The 18,445-nt window shown below is 39.8% G+C and overlaps 1 protein-coding gene across 6 annotated transcripts in view; it reads left to right on the plus strand.

Moving 5' to 3' along the window:
* DNAJC6 (DnaJ heat shock protein family (Hsp40) member C6) overlaps positions 1 to 18,445 on the plus strand; it is a 138,833-nt gene that overhangs the window by 78,293 nt on the left and 42,095 nt on the right. For all 6 annotated transcript variants that reach the window (XM_072820636.1, XM_072820634.1, XM_072820637.1 and 3 more), the window contains one exon: positions 17,692 to 17,842. In XM_072820636.1, coding sequence (XP_072676737.1) covers positions 17,692 to 17,842 — 151 coding nt within the window. The remainder of the gene's footprint in view (positions 1 to 17,691; positions 17,843 to 18,445) is intronic.

Below are 18,445 nucleotides of genomic sequence, written 5' to 3' on the forward strand. Positions count from 1 at the left end.
CTTATCTGGAAACATAATTGTGAGGATTAAGTGAGATAATGGGTATGATGCTTGGGGTACCACTTGCCAGCAGTCAGAAGGTGATTCATTAATAAGTGTTAGCTACAGCCATTACCTTGCAGCACTTCAAAGCGATTGCAGTAAGTTTAAGAATGAAGTGGGGCTCCTGATTTCTTGACAGCTCTATTTCAGTTCAATTCAGTATCCTGTTTTGCAGTGTTTGTCCTGCTAGGTGTCCTGCTGGGTGCATGATATGGATATAAATTAAACATGGTCTCTGTCTCACTAAGCTCATCTTGGTGATTCTCAAATTAATTTGTCTTGTTGCAGCTTCAACAAAAGCATTCCCCTCCCCCTTCCAGTAATTCTAAATAAATGTCTGCTCCTTTGAAGGAGTGGTTAGTTTGACCTTCAAAACCTTTGGGGACTTGCAGATTACTCCACTTCCTAGTCTCACCTTCTACTCTCTTAATACACTCTCTACATCTTCCCAGTTCCCTGAGGAAACAGCATATCCTGGTTCCAGCACATACCACAGTTTGTACATCAGACACATTAGTCACCGTCTCAGAGACCCCTCCTTCTCTTCCATAAGGGACTAATTCCTATCTCTCAGTAGTGGGTGAGGATTCATGCCTGTAAGTCTTTGTCCCAAGAGCAGATGGACTCACATAGACCAGACTGGAGGAAAGAGAAGAGACATACAAGAATCTGTATCTGCCAAGTTGCCAAGCAGAGACAGAAGCTACCTTGAACTCAGGAAGTCCCTAGGTATAAAGTGACATGTCTGTGCTATTTGTGGTGCCATTTCTGCAGCCTGCAGTAGAGAAGCCACATGGCTCTCTCCTGTCTCCCTTCCCCCTCTAGGCTCCTTATAGTTGTGGGTGATGGCAAAGATGGGATGATGATGATAATGGTGCTTCTTATTGAGCGCTTTATATATATATGAATATATATGTATATATTCATATGTGTGTGTATATAATGATTAAAATTATTATCTCAAAATTGAGATCCACAGAGAATACACAGCATCCTTGAGCATGTAGAAAACAGGGAAGGTGGTAGAAATGATTGCAATGATTGCAATGACTCCTCCAAATTTGACTTCAGATTTCTGATAGGTAACTAGTTTGCCAGGAAAATAATTATCTATCTGTCTTCTAAGAAACTCCAATGTTTGGCTTAGTTGTCACTACTGTAGTTCAGTTATCTTCCTGTGGATGAAGAAACAGTTCTCAGAAAATTTAACCCAGCTGCTAGTGCTATGCCCAGAATTCAGTTAAGTCCATAATTTCCAATTAATGGGCCTTCATGCCAAGATTGGGTCATATCACTAATTTTGCTTTTATTTTAGAATTTCCACTGTCATGATTTATAGGGAAGCTCAGCCAGTCTTGTCAGGATTATTGGAGCATAATTAAGCCAGGAAGACAGCCAGAACAGCTATTTAATAGTTAACATAGGAGCCAGGGAGGGATCCCCTTCCTTTCCTTAGTAAGCCTGCCTCAGGCATCTTGGGGCCACATGTAAGAATTTCCAACTGAGGACCATTTCCTGGAAGTCTGATCTCTGCTTAGTTCAAATTCCCATATGGTAAATCTCCAGATAAGGGAAAGATTTCACTAATCCAGTTGGTGATCCATTGTGAGCAGTGTTACAGTTAATTTAGTGCCACCACATATACCCCACCTTAAGTTACCATTTACTAAATTGTCAGTGTACTAGACAGTAGGCTTTTACAGATGATGGATTTAATCTCTGTGATGGTTCTATGAATAAGGAATCATAGGCTTTTCCTTTGTCTAAAGTTTATACAGATAGTAAGTGGCCTTTCCACTGAGTTGATGGAAGAACTTGGCAGTTCCTAGATGTAGACCATTCCTAAGTGCGTGTTTCTTTCTCTTTCTCATGGTCATTTGCCTGATAGGATCTCCTCCACTTTGCCCTAGGGTAATAAGAAGATAGGCGTCCGTGGGAAAATACTACCTATGATAGCCTTGCAGCTGACAGATGGTTTTCTGCATTATCTCATTTAAACCTTATATATTGAAGGAAGATATTATCTGCCCCCATTTTACAGATGAGGAAATGGGGGCTTAGATTAATTAACCTGCCCATTGTTGCACAGGAAATAAGGTCAGTGTCATAAATCTGCTTATTTGCAAAGCTTAGGTCCTTTCCATCACATTATTTGTACCAAATGCTTCTTCCCTTTTCCTGGTTCTCCAGGAGTGCTTATTGTTGAGTTAATGCTCTTTGGGATAAGTAGAACCTAGAGGGCCAATTTTTGGAAAGCAGGGGATCCACAGAGAGGTTAGGAACCAACCTACTATTAATAGATAAGGGTGTGCCTGGAGAGTTAGCCCATGTCCGCTGTGTGCCAAGCCCAGACCCACAGTCTCTTAAGTCTGGCCAAGCACTGAAGCCAACCCCTGTCAGTCTTTGATTGAATCTTCACAGTGTTTGTTTTTTTCCACATGAGAAGATAATGGTCAGACCTTTATGAGAATGTCTCCACAAGCCACCTCAATGCCAGAAGCTTTGTCCTTGAGAGGAAACAGAAGAGTTGCAGGTTTTCTTTGCACTCAGGTAGCAGATATTCCTCCCAATGCTTGCTGTGGTTTGGTTTGGTTTCGTTGACTTTTTTTTTCTTTGTTTTGTTTTGGTCTTTTGTTTGTCCCACAGTTCACCTTCAGAATGTTTCTGCATTTCCTGTTGAGTTAGCGTTTAGATGTGTCCTCGCTCCAAGTTCACTCAGTGTCATTAAGCATCTTTATGCTTGGCATGACCTAACTAGAGGTTCCTGCTAACACATTTATATGAGAATTAGGTGCCAAAAGTACTGCTTTGAAATTTCCTTCGGGTGCCCTCAGACGAAATACTGGCTTTTGAAATATGTCCTAAAAGATGTGCAGTCTCTGGGGAATTCCACTTGTCTGAGGCAGTATTCATCTGCTCTGGGAACAGCTTCTTGGCAATCTGCTGATAACCTTTTTTAATCATTTGTTATGTAAGTGTGAGGACCAGTTTCCCAAGCAGCTGTACAGAGAGCAGATAAAAGTTCTTACTCTTTAGCTTGACCTTCAAGCCTTCTGGAATCTGAGGACCCCCCACATTCCTAGTCTTGCCTCCCTCCCCGTCTATACAGCCTCCACATGCTCCCAATCTCCCTATAGGATCTCCTTGTTCCTGGACTTGCCTCAGACACATTACTCACCATCTCACAGTGCCCCTTGCTTCCTCATCTTTTTAGTGGAGGCTGGAATACCCGTGTCTCAGTGCTTTCAGTGAGGTCCCCAGGGCTGTTATAACTCATGCCCAGTTATGATCCTTTCCCTTTAAAAAAAAGATTATTGATTTACTTCAGAGAGAGAGAGAGAGAGAGAGAGAGAGAACATGAGTTGGGGGTGGGGTGAGAGAGAGGAAGAGAGAGAATCCTCAAGCAGACTCCCTACTAAGTGCAGAGCCTGATGCAGGGCTGGATCCCAAGACCCCGAGATCACAATCTGAGCCAAAATCCAGAGTCAGCTGCTTAACTGACTGAGCCACCCAGGTGGCCAGTCGTCTTCCTTTTTATCTGTGTCCCTTCAGCCCATTTCCACCCAAACTGCAAATCACATACCAGCTCTTCATTAAAGCCTTATTCCTTACTACTTCCGGTGACCTGTATCCCTCTCTTCAAACTGGACATAAGCACTTCTGAACTCCTGTCCACTTTAGATGTACATATAAATAGCATTTGGTAAGTCTGAACAAAAGAAAAGCAGTTAATAATTATGGTACATCTCTATGAGAGATATTAGAGAAAACTCGTTAATTACTTAGAAGACTATTTTTCAGGATTAAGTGGAAAAAATGGAAGGTCCTAAACTGCATATAGTGTGATCTGACTTCTGTGTACATGTACACAGAACACACAATATGTTTGTGTGCATGTACATAAAAATGCAGAACGAAAAATGCTAGGATACACGGTTCTCCAAAATGTTAACAGTGGTTGCTATTGTTTGTTTGTTTTAAAGCTTTTATTTATTTATTTATTTGAGAGAGAGAAAGAGACAGAGTGAGGGAGCGAGGCCAAGCAGGGGAGGGGCAGAAGGAGAGGGAGAAGCAGATTTCCCGCTGAGCATGGAGCCCTACAACACCGGGCTCCATCCCAGAACCCTGAGGTCATGACCCAAAACCAAGAGTCAGTTGTACTTCCAGCTCTAAAATACCAGGATGCTTTATTGCATATATCAGTTGATCCCTCCCTACAGCTCTGTGATACACGGTTATACGAAGAGTTCTCACTCTGACTTGTCCTGAGTGACTGAGCAGGGTTCGCTGCTTCTTAACACAGCATTGCACTTTAGCAGAGAATGACCGTGGCATGGTAGACAGGCCTATGAGACCACGCATAGTATTTTGTGGTGATTCCTATGTTTGTCTATCTTTTCCCAACTAGTCTGGGCTCTATTCAAGTGTATGGCAATAAAGACATTAGTTTTGGAGTTAAAGGTGTGTGCATGTGTGCACATACACTTCCACACACATATACATCAAAACTTATCAAGTGTTTGCATTTTAAATGTGTGAAGTTTATTGTATTTCAACTTTATAAATGTCAATAAAGCTGTTTTTTAAAAAAGTTGATCATAATAGTGGGGAAAATAATTTTATCTTCTGATACATCTATTTGAGGCATGGAAACACATTACTAATATCCCATCGAGTATTGAAATGTTAGGAGTCTGAGTTGCTTCCTTTCATGGACCAAGCAAGACTTCCACCTCTTGACTGTGTATCTGACTGTGTCTCATGAAATGAAAACAGATAGACATTTGTATGTCCTCACTAGATAACCCTGTGTGAATGAATCTGTCTCTTATCTGAAAAATAAGAGGGAAAGTATCATTCAGTACTGTGTGGGATAGTGTGTGTTTTGAGTGTAGTGTTTAGCATGTAGGAAGACTCCCTTATGTGGCATCCATATATGTTTGTGTGGTATGTAGTATATACACATCGACCCTGATTTTGTAAACAACACATAATATACATCCGTGGTAGTTGCTGTTCTTCTTGAGAGCAATGATTGGATCTAGGAAATCTGATGGAGTAGCAGCTCCAAAATCTCTGTGTAGGAGGAGTTAAGAGGAGGCAGTCTCACAGGAAGAAAAGGGGTTGAGAAGCTCTTCTTAGAGCTGCATTTGGACAACAAACACAGTGCTTTTTTTCAAATTCTACATGTATCTGGGGTTTATTTGGGAGGACTAGAGTTCTATCAGCCACCTTTTGAGGCTTCAATTGTCTTCCCTCTTTCTAAGAAAAAGAACCAAAATGTTGTAAAGAAGACTTTTGCTTGATTTTTTTCTTTGCAGTATTTTTAAGCAGGTCCTTTGCTATCTCTGTCCTCCATCACAGACAGGGTCAGGTAACAGTTGAGGATGTTTTCTCTGTTTCAGGCAACAAGGGAATTAAGAGAAATATCATAGTCCATTTAATGCAATTTAAGCCCTGACCTTTTGGTTAGAGAAGGGAGAAAAAAATTGATAGCCTCTTGCTTCCTGGAGTTGAGAGGCTATGTTGTAGGCAGAACCCTTTCTATTTCTTCGGAATTCTCTTGGGTGTTCTGATCTTGCCAAGTAGGTTTGATCATTGCTATTTCATAATGGTGAAGCTCTTTAGTTGACTCAAGTGTTGGAAAGTAAAGATCTTTCACATAAAAAAAAAAAAAGATCTTTCATGTAGATCTGTTTTTCTGGCACACCGTAATCACTTGAAATATTTGCAAATAATAATCAAATTAAGCAATATCCATGTATCCATTGTTTCATATGAGAGTTTATAGAATAGAATTTGGATGACAACTGTAGCCCTATCCCAGGGACCCATGAAAGAATAATATATGTCACATTGATTCAGCTGGAATTTCCCTAGCATTGACCTCTGCCTTACTTTTATTCTTCACAGAGTCAATTTTGGTCTCACTGTAGTCTTCACTTGGATTCCGTTTCTCATTCTTTCTCCTCTCGTTATTCTTTTCTTTATATCTTGGATTTTTTCAGGAAAGAGTAGCCAATGATGGTTACTTACTTGGCTCCCCTTACCTATCTAGAGATAGAAATTTCTCCTTGGCTTTTTGGTAAAGTGTTAGTCTTCTATACAATAAAACTATTGTTGAGTTTCATGAAATCCCCATCTCTCAGGAAAGCATGCCAGTGGGTGCTAGAAGATACTGTGCTACAGTTAGAAATTCAGAGAGGTGTGAGGAGACAGTAAAAGTATCTGGCTATATTTGCTGCCTACATTTAGGCAAAGACCAAGTCACTGACAAGTTGATGTGTTTGGTCTTCCTTGCCATCCCTTCCCTCTTCTCTCTGATTCCTGTATTCTATCTATGACAGCCCAGTTTCACATACATTTATTGAGTGCTTACTGTGTACCAGATATTTTGGTAAGATTTTAGGGGGCTATGAAGAAGTGAAATATTATCCCTGTTACTAAAGACCCAGAATCACTTGGGATTGAGTGTGATGGGTCAGACCCACTTATAAATAATTCTCAGACTGCTCCAAATCCTATGATGGGGATGCAAAGTGAGGTGGGAGCATGGGGCTGTGAGAGATGAAGTTCTTATAAAAGAAGGCAGGATAAGAGGTGGTTAATAAGGGCAGAGGCTTTGGATCCAGCCAAACTGGGGTCCCATCTCATTCTGCCACAACTGTTACTAAACTTCACCAGAGCTTCCTTTTCCTCAGTGGGCCTCCCACCTTCCACTATGCTTAGTGTGAGGATCTAACTCAGTAGTTTATAGAAACTGCTCAGCAGAGTGCCTAGTCTAGCGTATGTGTTTAATAGGCAACCTTAAAAACAATTCTAGTATTGTAACATACAGAGTTATATTAGTTTCAAGTGTACATTATAGTGGTTCAGTAATTCTATACATTACTTAGTGCTCATCATAGTAAGTGTACTCTTAATCCCCCTCACCTATTTTACCCATCGTGCCAGTTACCTTCCTTCTGAGAACCATCAATTTGTCCTCTATAGTTAAGAGTCTGTTTTTTGGTTTGTCTCTTTTGTTCTTTGTTCATTTGATTTGTTTCTTAAATTCCACATATGAATGAAATCATATGGTATTTGTCTTTCTCTGATATATTTCACCGAGCATTGTACCCTCTAGATCCACGCATGTCGTTGCAAGTGACAAGATTTCATTCTTTTTACGGCTCAGTAATATTCCATTGTATGTATATACCACGTCTTCTTTATCCGTTCACCTATTGATGGACACTTGGGCTGCTTCCATAATTTGGCTGTTGTAAATGATGCCACAATAAACACGGGGTGTGTATACATATACATACATATATATGTATTCAAATTCGTGTTTTCATATTCTTTGGGAAAGCAATGGAATTATTGGATCATTTGGTAATTCTATTTTTAATTCTTTGAGGAACCTCTATACTGTTTTCCATAGTGACTGCACCAGTTTGCATTCCCACCAACAGTGCATGAGGATTTTTTTTTCTAATAGATGGCCTTTTAAAAATGATGATAGTGGGGTGCCTGGGTGGCTCAGTTGCTTATGTGTCTGCCTTTGGCTCAGGCCATGATCCCCAGGCCTTGAGATAGAGCCTTATGTTGGGCTCTCTGCTCAATGGAGAGCCTGCTTCTCCCTCTCTGTCTGCCCTCCCCTCACCTGCTCGTGCTCTCTCTCTTGCTCATTCCGTCTCTGTCTCAAATAAATAAATAAGACCTTAAAAAGTGATGATAGTGTCAAAGAGTTTTATAACTTTGGTGGAGGAGGGACTTAGGGAATCATCTAATTCATTCCCCAGGTTTTATATTCTCTGAGACCACGAGTCTGTGATTCTCCCATGGCCACATGGCTCAAGAAGTTGCTGGGGCTTTTTGCCCCACTAAAGTCCTGAGAAAAACAAACAAACAAACAAACAAACAAAGTCCTGAAGAGTAGGTACAAAAATACTGAACCTAGTGATATTATGGTATCTGGAGGGATAATAAAATACTTAATAACTGGTATGACTATAAATTAATATATAAACATATATCAAATGTAAAGTATAGTCCCCTTTTATTCTTTAAACAAATATACATATGTACATATAACTGCTTAACAGGTGATAATATTTATAGCACAAACTATCATTCTAATTTTCACTTTTGTGTTGATTTTGGACATTCTTTACAATGTTCTTGTCACTAGCTAAATGTTCACCGTTTCTGAGCCGTGGTTTGACATAGGGAATGGCAACAGATCCTTCCAGCAACTTCCCAATTAAATTGATTGTAATGAGCCCTAGTTCTTTATTCCAGCCAAAGAAGGGCTGAGCATACTGTTGTTTTGTCAGAGCTGTGTTGAGGGGGAACCAGTGCTTCCTACGTGGTTTGGGCCCTCAGAGCCTGAATCACTGGCACCACCTGCTCTGTGGCCTGTGCCTGCACTGCTGAGCTCCTCTGGAACTGCTGGTGGGTGCTGCAAACCCAGCCTCTACCCCCCTGGTCTGTTGAGTGGCTTCCAGATTTATCCATGTCTAGAAAGGCTGCAGTGCAATGGCTTGTAGTTTTACAAGTAACTTGTAGTTTTATGACTGACTTGTAGTTTTAATAGCTCATACTATGTGCCAAATAGTATAGAAGTATTGCAATATTTCAAAAACCAGACCGCTGAATCTGTGTGAACCTAGGTATTAGTCGTGCAAGTAGCACATAATAGTTTCCCATACCAGGCACCAGATCACTTCAAGATGAGACGAAACCCCAGAATATAAAGAAGTTCACCTCTGTTTAACATTCAGGACTCTTTCCTACTGAAAGGGAAAAGTTTATATGTGCTGTAGCTGAAGCTCCAGAAAGAGGCTTTGTCCTTGTTGTCCCATCTGGCTTCATCAACCCTGAAACTGAGCAGCATAGCCTGTTTTTGCTGAGGCTTTGTAATTTTGCTGGAGACAGCCTTTTTTCATAGCTTCAGTCTTTCTATTCCCCAGAGCCACCTGGTACCTATCATTTATTAAGTGCATGCAACACACCAAGTATTATGCTAAGGGATTACAGAGTTTTCTTGCATGATCCTCACCAGAATACAATGTGATATTCTATTAATACTTCCATTTTACAGATAAGGAAGTCAAGACTCTGATTAGGTACTTAACTTTTGGCTGCTCATCCAGTGGTAGCAGAAATTGAATCCAAACCAGTTATAGCTGCTTAAAGCCTATGTTTGACTATAGTGGTTTTGTCCTATTCCTAGCCTCTTGTTGGCCTATTTATGTTTGTTTTATTTAGTTTTTTTCTTAATGTTATTTATTTTTGCTATGAAATTGTTATTTCTACTTGGATCCTCCAGTATTTTGTAGCAGACAATCCAATGACTCATTTACATGAGAGCTGAATTTCTAAGAAACTAAAAAATTCCAGATTGTTTTGGAAAATCTCACTATTTGGGGTACCTGGATGGCTCAGTGGTTGAGCATCTACCTTTGGCTTAGGTTGTGATCCCAGGGTCCTGGGCTTGAGTACCACATTGGGCTCCCCGCAGGGAGCCTGCTTCTCCCTATGTGTCTGCCTCTCTCTCTCTCTCTGTGTCTCTCATGAATTAATAAATAAAATCTTTTAAAAAAAGAGAAAAAAGAAAATCTCACTACTTAAAAATCATATTGGGGACACCTGGCTGACTCACGCAGGAGAGCATACAGTTCCTGATCTCAGGGTCATGAGTTTGAGCCCCATGCTGGGTGTAGAGATTAAATAAATAAACTTGGGCAGTCCCGGTGGCGCAGCGGTTTAGCACCGCCTGCAGCCCGGGGTGTGATCCTGGAGACCTGGGATCGAGTCCTGCGTCGGGCTCCCTGTGTGGCGCCTGCTTCTCCCTCTGCCTGTGTCTGTGCCTCTCTCTCTCTGTGTGTCTCTATGAATAAATAAATAAACTTAAAACAAATCATGTTGACATATATGGCCTCACTTGATCCTTTTGACATCAAAATACATGTAGGAACGTTTTTGTTTTCAATTTGTTCCCATTTACAGAGGGAGAAGAGGTCTGAGAGGAAGATGATATCATGTTTGAGGACACAGAGTTTTTAGGTAGAAAAATGAGGTCTCCAGTCAAGAACTCTCTCCCCAATGTTCTTCTCTTTTTTCCAAGCTGTCCTGAACTAGAGTGTATGAGGAATGAGATATAAGCAGCCTTTGATTCTGGAAGCCAAGACAGTGGGCTTTTTCATGGTCAATCTTGTTATTATGCCCATGGGATCCATTTCTTTAATTTGGGAAGCCAAGAGCCGGAAAGTCAGCTGTAAACAAGAAGGATGAATCTTTCTGTGGAGATGACACTGGTTCTGTGCTTTTTGCTGGGTGTTGTGGAGAAGGAATAGTATTTTCATAAGATAGGAGTCAATAGTACATCTCTGCAAGCTCCCAAGTTTGTAGAAGGCAGGAAAGGACATGTATAGTGTTATGACTCTTAGATAACTATGGAAAAATATGCTCCATTGGTGAAAAGGAACACAAATATGAGCAGATTATTATGCCAGTATTCAGGTTATTAGTCACTCTTCAAACAGACTGATTCTGAACCTACAGAATGATACCTCATAGTGACTAGACCTGAATGACAAAGATGTTCCAGAAACAGAAAAGGTAATGCTCTGTAGAAGAGTCTTTGTGGAGGTTCAGAGAACCCACTGTAGAAAGCTGATGTCCCAAGAATTTCAATTTTGCCAAGTGTGCTTTGCCATTCTTTTCTTGTCCTGATGTACTAGCTTAGCTTGAGTATTCAGACTAGAGCTGAGACAGTCACAACCGTGATGAAGCAGGGTCTCAGGTCTTAGATTACTTAGAGTACTACAAGATATTCATGACAAGTTCCCATCCTACTAGGAGATAAGGCTCTGTATAGGGCTACTCCAGTGCTTGTAGGCAGCGTTTGCCTCCATCTTACACGCTGGGCCTAGAAACCCTTCTGTGGCTGTGAACTCCAATGAATTGTGCACAGAGGAAGGAGGTCTCTCCAAGCCTCTGAGAACCACATATTGAACCTTAACAGCATAGCACTTGGCTGTTGTCTTTATCCTACATAACTTGTTTTTTTTTTTTTTTGTAGAACTTACAAATTTACAAATTGTAAATTATAGAAAATTTAGAAATTATAGTTTAACAACAAAAAAAAATCACTTTTTCTCTCTCTTCAATTGCTGTAACTATTTTTGAAGGTGTAGCAGCTAAGAGCCTAGACTGTGGAGCAGTCTGCCTGGGTATGAATTCTGACTTACTGACTTTGGGATCTAGGGTGGGTCACTGATGTGTCTTTGCTTCAGTTTCCTCATGTGACAAATAGGACAGCAATGAATAGTATCTCCTTCACAGGGTGGTTGTGAAGATTTATTACTACATGTAAAGAATTTAGACTAGTACCTGGTACAGAGTAGGCATTCAGTAAGTTTGACTTGTTATTTTTATTTTATGTTTAGTAAATTGTCTTAATTCTTTCTCAAAATGCAAATAATTTTCTTTTGCAAAAATGAGATTGTAATTATGTGTTTTGTATCCTGCTTATCTTCCACGTAATTCTTTATCATGAGCATCTGTACTCTACTACAAACTGGTTTTAATAGCTGATTATGTGGCGTTGTTAGAGGTACTCAACCCTTCCCTTACTGTGGAGAAATACATTGATAATCTTTTGCCATTGTAAACAATACCTCAGTGAACATGTGGCTTGCTAAATCTTTGCATACTATCCTTTTGTTTTGATGACAGTACTTTATCAGGGAGCATCTTTTTTTAGGGGTCACCAAGCAAAATTATATGCAGCCTAGGGTATCATGGACACATATATTGTATGAGCAGTAGGAGCATACATGGAGAATGACTGAAGTGCATCATGGTCAGGCCTTTGTCAACATTTTCCTTCCTCTTTCATAGTACTTCTCATAGCATCTTGCTAATGGCTTACAAATCAGTAAGATGTTAATGAAAAGTAGCCACGCCCACTTTTCCTATTACATTAAGGCAGTTAAGACCAGCCTTAACATTTGTGCTAGTCTTCTTAAAAGCATATTCAATGCCAAATAGCTATCAAATAACCTCAAATCTTTTTTGGAATAAAGTGTGATATAAATACAGAGCAAATAGCTAACTCAGTCCAGTGCACAGCAGAGATTTTTTCCCAGAAGATACCAACATTGTGTTGCTCTGTGAGAACCAGTAAGGTTCCTCATGTGACTTCTCATGACTTGGAAGGGATGGGAGGCTGTGCCTTATCTCCTAAATTAGGAATTCCAGGAAAATTGTGTTTACATCCTTAGAAATGACACAGGGGCAGGGTGCAGTTCTCTAGTGCTTGTCTTTGGTGGGCTAAGATTTTTTAAATGATAAAACAAGACCTACTTGGAGCCTTAGAGGCACAGACCTGGATCTTTGTCTTTGGATCGTACTCTCATATTCTATCAACTCTGACCTCCCCACTCCCACCTTCTAAGACCCACCAATCCCTGAGGACCCTTTAGTAAACTCAGGGTATATTGCCACTAGTTGCCATTTAGTTAAAGCATTTAGAAATATTTCAGAGGTGGCAAGGTTTGGATTCCTAAGAATGCAAATCTTTTCAACCAACTAGTGCAGGGATTACAAAACTTTTTTGTAGAAGGCCAGCTATGAAATACTTTCAGACTTTGTGGGCCATCGGCTCAACTACTCAACTACTCAACTCTGCCATCATAGCATGGAAACAGTCATAGACAATGTGTAAAGAAATGAGTGTGGTTGTATTCTAATAAAACTTTACAGATAGACATTGAAATTTGACCTTCAAATCATATTCACCTCATTAAACATTTTCTTCTTTTGACTTTTTTTTTTTCAGTCATTTAAAATGTAAAACCCATCCTTACTTTACAGACTGTACAAAAATAGGCAGTAGACTAGATTTGGCCTGTGGGCTGTAGTTTGTCAGCCCCTGACCTATAATAGCCATTATTTTTCTCCTATGTATTACTTTCTGACTGCACCATTTCCCTCTGTGCTGTGTCATTTTTTGAAGCCTCTCGGCCCTTTCTCTCCACTAGGACTCACATATCCTTTGGCAAATCTCTGCTTCTGGCCTTCATGTAGCTCATCAGGGAAGGCCAGAATACCTAACCTAAAAGAACCATTAGGGCAAATTCAGATAATATATCTCCTCTCTTTTTTGTGTCCTGGCTAGTTTGACATATAATAATATGGGCTATGAAGGGTACAAATAGACCCTGACAATTGGTTCTGATTTCTGTAGGGCTCCAAGGTTCTAATGAACAGTGCATGCAGCCTTAGAGATGGTGAGAGTCTGGTTTTTAGATAATCAGGGTATTTATATACTCTTAATAGGCTGCTACCATGCAATTCTGCTCCAGCACAAAATCGAGAGTCACAAAGAGGCCTGAATAATCAGTTTGGTGTCATCTCTTAGAAGAGTGGTATAAACAAGGGCTTTGGGGCTGGAGAGGAAACTTGGGATGGAAATGGGGGAATTATAAAGATTTTATACTACCCTATCCTCAATATATTTAAAATGAAACGCGATACAGATTTTTATGTGAGGATGCATTTAGAGGGAAATAATATGCCCTGTGTCATAGGGAAACAGACCCGAAAGGACATTCTCAGATCTGTGGTTCTAGCCCTAATCTGTGCGGCTGCCCATCAGACCAATTCCTGACATTTTATTTAAGGCTGTGAAGCAGTGGGAGTGACATAGTGTATCTACCTACATAATGAGATTGGTTTGGGGGTCTGACAGATGCAGTGATTTATGGGAGTGTTTATTGTGGAAACATCTGCTGCTGAGAGTAGCCAGATGAAAGGTGTACAGGTGGGAGGTGGAGAGCAAGGAATAGGAGAGGGGTGGTTGTGCATAGGGCAGGTAAAGGTTGTCCTAAGTACAGCTGTTAGAATGGAGCTGATATGGAGCTGTAGAATAGCGACAAATGGTAGAAATAGCCTAGGACTTGTATTGTGCAGATCTGGGTTTGAATCTCTGGCTCTGCAAGTAGTTAGCTGAAATTTTAGGAGAGTTCTTCCCTTCTTTGAGCCTCCATTTCTTCATCTATAAAATGGTGATAATAAACACCCTACCTCTTTCCACCTATGTGAAATTGTACTAACATAAAAGTCCAAATGGAGTTCCTGGTACATAGGGGATCTCAGTCTGTGGTAGACATTATTCGTGTTTGTCCATGTGTTCATTCATTCGTTTACTCATCACCATTGACTGTTCTTTGCAATTTCTAATAGAGCTGTATTTTCAAACAGATGCCCAATCGTGATGTAGGCATTAATACCTCCTGTGACCAGGATGAAAGTACATAATAGTCAACATGTATTTATAGATACATATGTGAGCATCCAGATGCCACATAGGAATTTAGTGGGAACCTGAAGTCTGATATAAAGAACAACTGCCTGGCCAATAAACACAATAAAAGATATACAGATCCCTAATTGGGGAAGGCACAAAACAAGATAAAAGTGAGATATTGCTTCACACTCACCAGATTGGTAAAAAATTTAAAGTCTGACAATACCACATGTTGTATTGCACTACTAGTGGGAGTTTAAACAGATATGACTCCTTTGGGAAATGATTTGTCAATATCTAGAAACCTGAAAATGTGCATATCCTTTTTAATAACAAGTTCCATTCCTAGGTATAACCTAGGGAGAATTTCCCATATATAATCAAGGCAATGTGTTCATAACCACATCATTATAGTAAACGACCTTAGTGTCCATCAGTGGGGTAATGGATCATACTTTGAGTGAGCTAAAGGAACAAGTGGCACCATGATAGATGAATTTTAAACCATGCTAAGTGAAAAAAATAAAATTTCAGACAGAAAACCATTTATATACAGCTTTAGAACATGGAAAAACAATATTAATGTATTGTTTATGGATACCTACATATGTAATAAGTGTTTAAAGATATTATTTGGAATGATACATATGAAAATCAGAATAGTATTAGGGAAAGAAAGAGGGATGTGATTGGAAGGGTTGCCTAGGGGACATCTGGGTGGCTCAGTGGTTGAACGTTTGCCTTTGGCTCAGGGCGTGATCCTGGGGTCCCAGGATCAAGTCCCACAGCTGGCTCCCTGCATGGAGCCTGCTTCTCCTCCCTCTGCCTCTGTCTCTGCCTCTCTTTCTGTGTCTCTCATGAATAAATAAATAAAATATTTTTTTAAAAAAATGAAGGGTTACCTAAGGCTCAAATCCCAACCCTGCCATTTAATTACTACCGATGTACCCTCACATAAGTTCCTTAAGCTTTGTGCCTCAGTTTCCTGATCTATGAAAGAGAGTAATAATAGTATCTGCTTCACAGGTATGCTTTGACAATTAAATGAGTAAATGTTGGCAAAATGCTTAGGATGATACTCAGTAGGTAGTAAGTACTATATAAGTGTTAGTAATTATAGTTATTACATAAACCTTTTTATCTTTTGTTTATTTTAAAAAATCTTAAACATTGCATTTTTTATTTATAAATATTTCAGTATTTATTCTGATAGGTGAGCACTATTGTTGAACACAACTATAATATTATTATTACTCCTAAAAAAGTAACAATAAATCCTTAATATCAAATAGTAAGTGCTCAAATTCCAGTTGTCCCCTAAATGTGATTAATTTTTTAGTTTTGTTTGGATTAAGTTCCAAACAAGATCCACGCATTCTGCTTGGTTGACTTGTCTTTTGAGACATTTAATTTATAGATTCCTCCTCCAACTTTCCTTTTTCTCGCAATTTATTTTTTTAGCTTCATTGAAGTATAATTGATATGCAAAAAATTACACACCTTTAATGTATACACTCTGATGACTTTAAACATGCATATACTTGTGGTACTATTACCACAACCTCCAAAAATCTCCTTGTGTTCTTTTGTAATTTTTTTTTTGAGAAGAACACTTGAGATCTATCTTCCTAACATATTTTAAAGTGCATTATAAATATTGCAATTTTTAAAAAAGAAGAGATGTCATCCTATAGTTGAAAAGTGAACAAAGATTAAAAGTATCAGTATAGAAATTTTAGGATGTGGTGTAATAATAGTTAGCTACAATCTATTGACTCCCTAGATATAGTAGATACTATACTAATAGTTTTATATGCACTCATTTAACCTTTCCCAATGAAGATGGCACTATTTTTATCCTGATTTTATAGTTAGAAAGAAAGAGGCTTATAAAGACTGTTACTTGCCAAGGTCACACAGAAGCAAGGCTGGGCCAGAACCCAGGTGAGAATGACTCATGCACTTGACTGCTAGGCTGAACAGACTACCTAGCCATTGTTTACACTAGCCTCCTATATGTAGATTTCTTCTTTCTTCCTATATCAACCTTTATAAGTGGAGTTGTGCTGTGGTAAGGAACATTCCCAAAATGGGAATAGGGGCCCTGCTAATAATAAAAGGTTATTGGTCACTCATGCTACAAATTATTCATCAAAAGTCAGCTGGGAGCTCTCTACTGCACAGCTTCTTACTCCAGGACTGAGGAGCACAGCCATGATCTCAAACCTTGCCAGTTGCTAGGGCAAAGAAAGAGAGAAACAGAGACACAGAGAGGGAAAGAGAACTATAGAGAGTTTCACACTCAGAGTTCAATGCTCTCTCCTGAAAGTGACACACAATATCTCCACTCACATATCATTACCTATCATAGACTAGAGCAATGGTTTTCAGCTGGGGGCAGTTTTGCTCCTCCCCCCAGGGGATCTGTGCCAGTGTCTAGAGACAATTTGGATTGTCACACAGGCAGCAGAAGGGTGCTATCTAGTGGCAAGGGGCCAGGGATGCTACTAAATACCTTGTAGTGCACAGGGCAGCCCCCCTCACAGCAAAGAAGTATTTGGCCCTAAATGTCAATAGTGCCAAGATTGGGAAATTTAGTTAGAGCTAACCACAAGGGGCCAGAAGATACAGTCTTGGGAATCTGTAAGGAAGGAAAAACTGGAATACTTGACAAATAACACTGATGATCACTATGCATCCTAAAAACTGTTATGAAGGCCCTGGAGAAACTATTTTCCATGATGGAAGTGAAGAATGACTTGGAGGGATAGCCATAGGATGAGTCTTCTAACATAGTCCACTCCATCTAAGGGCAGAGGAAGTCCCTGAACACACTTCTAAGAGGCTCTTCCTCTGATGTGGCACTGTCTGAAAGAAGTATAATGCAGGCCACATGTACAATTAAGATTTTTCTAGTATCCACATTAAAGAAGTAAAAAGGAGCAGGTGAAATTAATTTAAGAGTATAGTCTATTTGGTATATTCAAACTACCAGCATTTCAACATGTAATCAATGTAAAAAGTATTAACGAGAAATTTTACATTTTTATATTCTTTTTTTTGCCCCATCTTTGAAATTTGTTGTGTATTTCTTACCCATAACACATCTCAATTCAGACTAGCCACATTTCAAGGGTTCAGTGGGCACCTGTGGCTAATGGCTATAGCACTGTGAAGTTCCTGCACCTGAGACTTAGTGAATTGTTTCCCTGGGCCTCTGAGGCCCAGAGAAATTCTAAGAGTGGGCATCACTTCCAGGAGTATCTGCCCCAGTCTGTGTACGTTTTAGGGATGAAGAGAGACTGTGTAGCCTGTACATCACCTCCATTTCTGTTTTGCGTTGGCAGGTGCCTCATCTCCAGACATGGAGCCCAGCTACGGGGGAGGTCTCTTTGACATGGTGAAAGGAGGTGCAGGGCGGCTCTTCAGTAACCTGAAGGACAACTTGAAAGACACCCTCAAAGACACATCTTCCAGAGTCATACAGTCTGTTACCAGGTATGCACATTTTTTCAGCTGAGTTAATGGACCTCCATGCCCCCAGAGAATCTGGTTATCTGCCAACTGCTTTTCTGGCTCAAGGATTGACAATTGTTTGATGTAATTGCATGGAATCTGACCAACTGAGCAATGTCATTGAAGCCATAATGTTGAGGCCTTCAGAATATCAAGCACAGGCTCAGAGGACTCACTCAGCACATTTTTACATTAAAATATAGTGGTTGCCATTCTTGTCTTGTGAATCCAGCATCCTGGGTTCTTGTGCGTTATCTGCCCTTGTTAACCATGTGACCTAGGCAACTTAATTAGCCTCTCTGAGCTTGACTTTTATGCTCTGATAGGATTCATGTCTCTGGTTGATTTGAGAATTAAGTGAAATAATAAGGTATGTGTGATCTGAAAAAGCAATATTCATGGATTTTAATTGAAACAATTATCTTTTCTATCTTAATAGCCCTTTGAACCTTGTTCAGTGGAAGAAATTTTCTACCACTTCCACTATGAAGATTCTTACAAGCAGGCCATATGAATTATTTTTTATTTGTATTTATTATAAAATTTCAGTGTCACCTAAAGTTACAGTATGCAGTTTTGAATCAT

This window comes from Canis lupus, chromosome 3 (assembly GCF_048164855.1).
Source record: "Canis lupus baileyi chromosome 3, mCanLup2.hap1, whole genome shotgun sequence".
NCBI classification, from domain to species: Eukaryota; Metazoa; Chordata; class Mammalia; order Carnivora; family Canidae; genus Canis; species Canis lupus.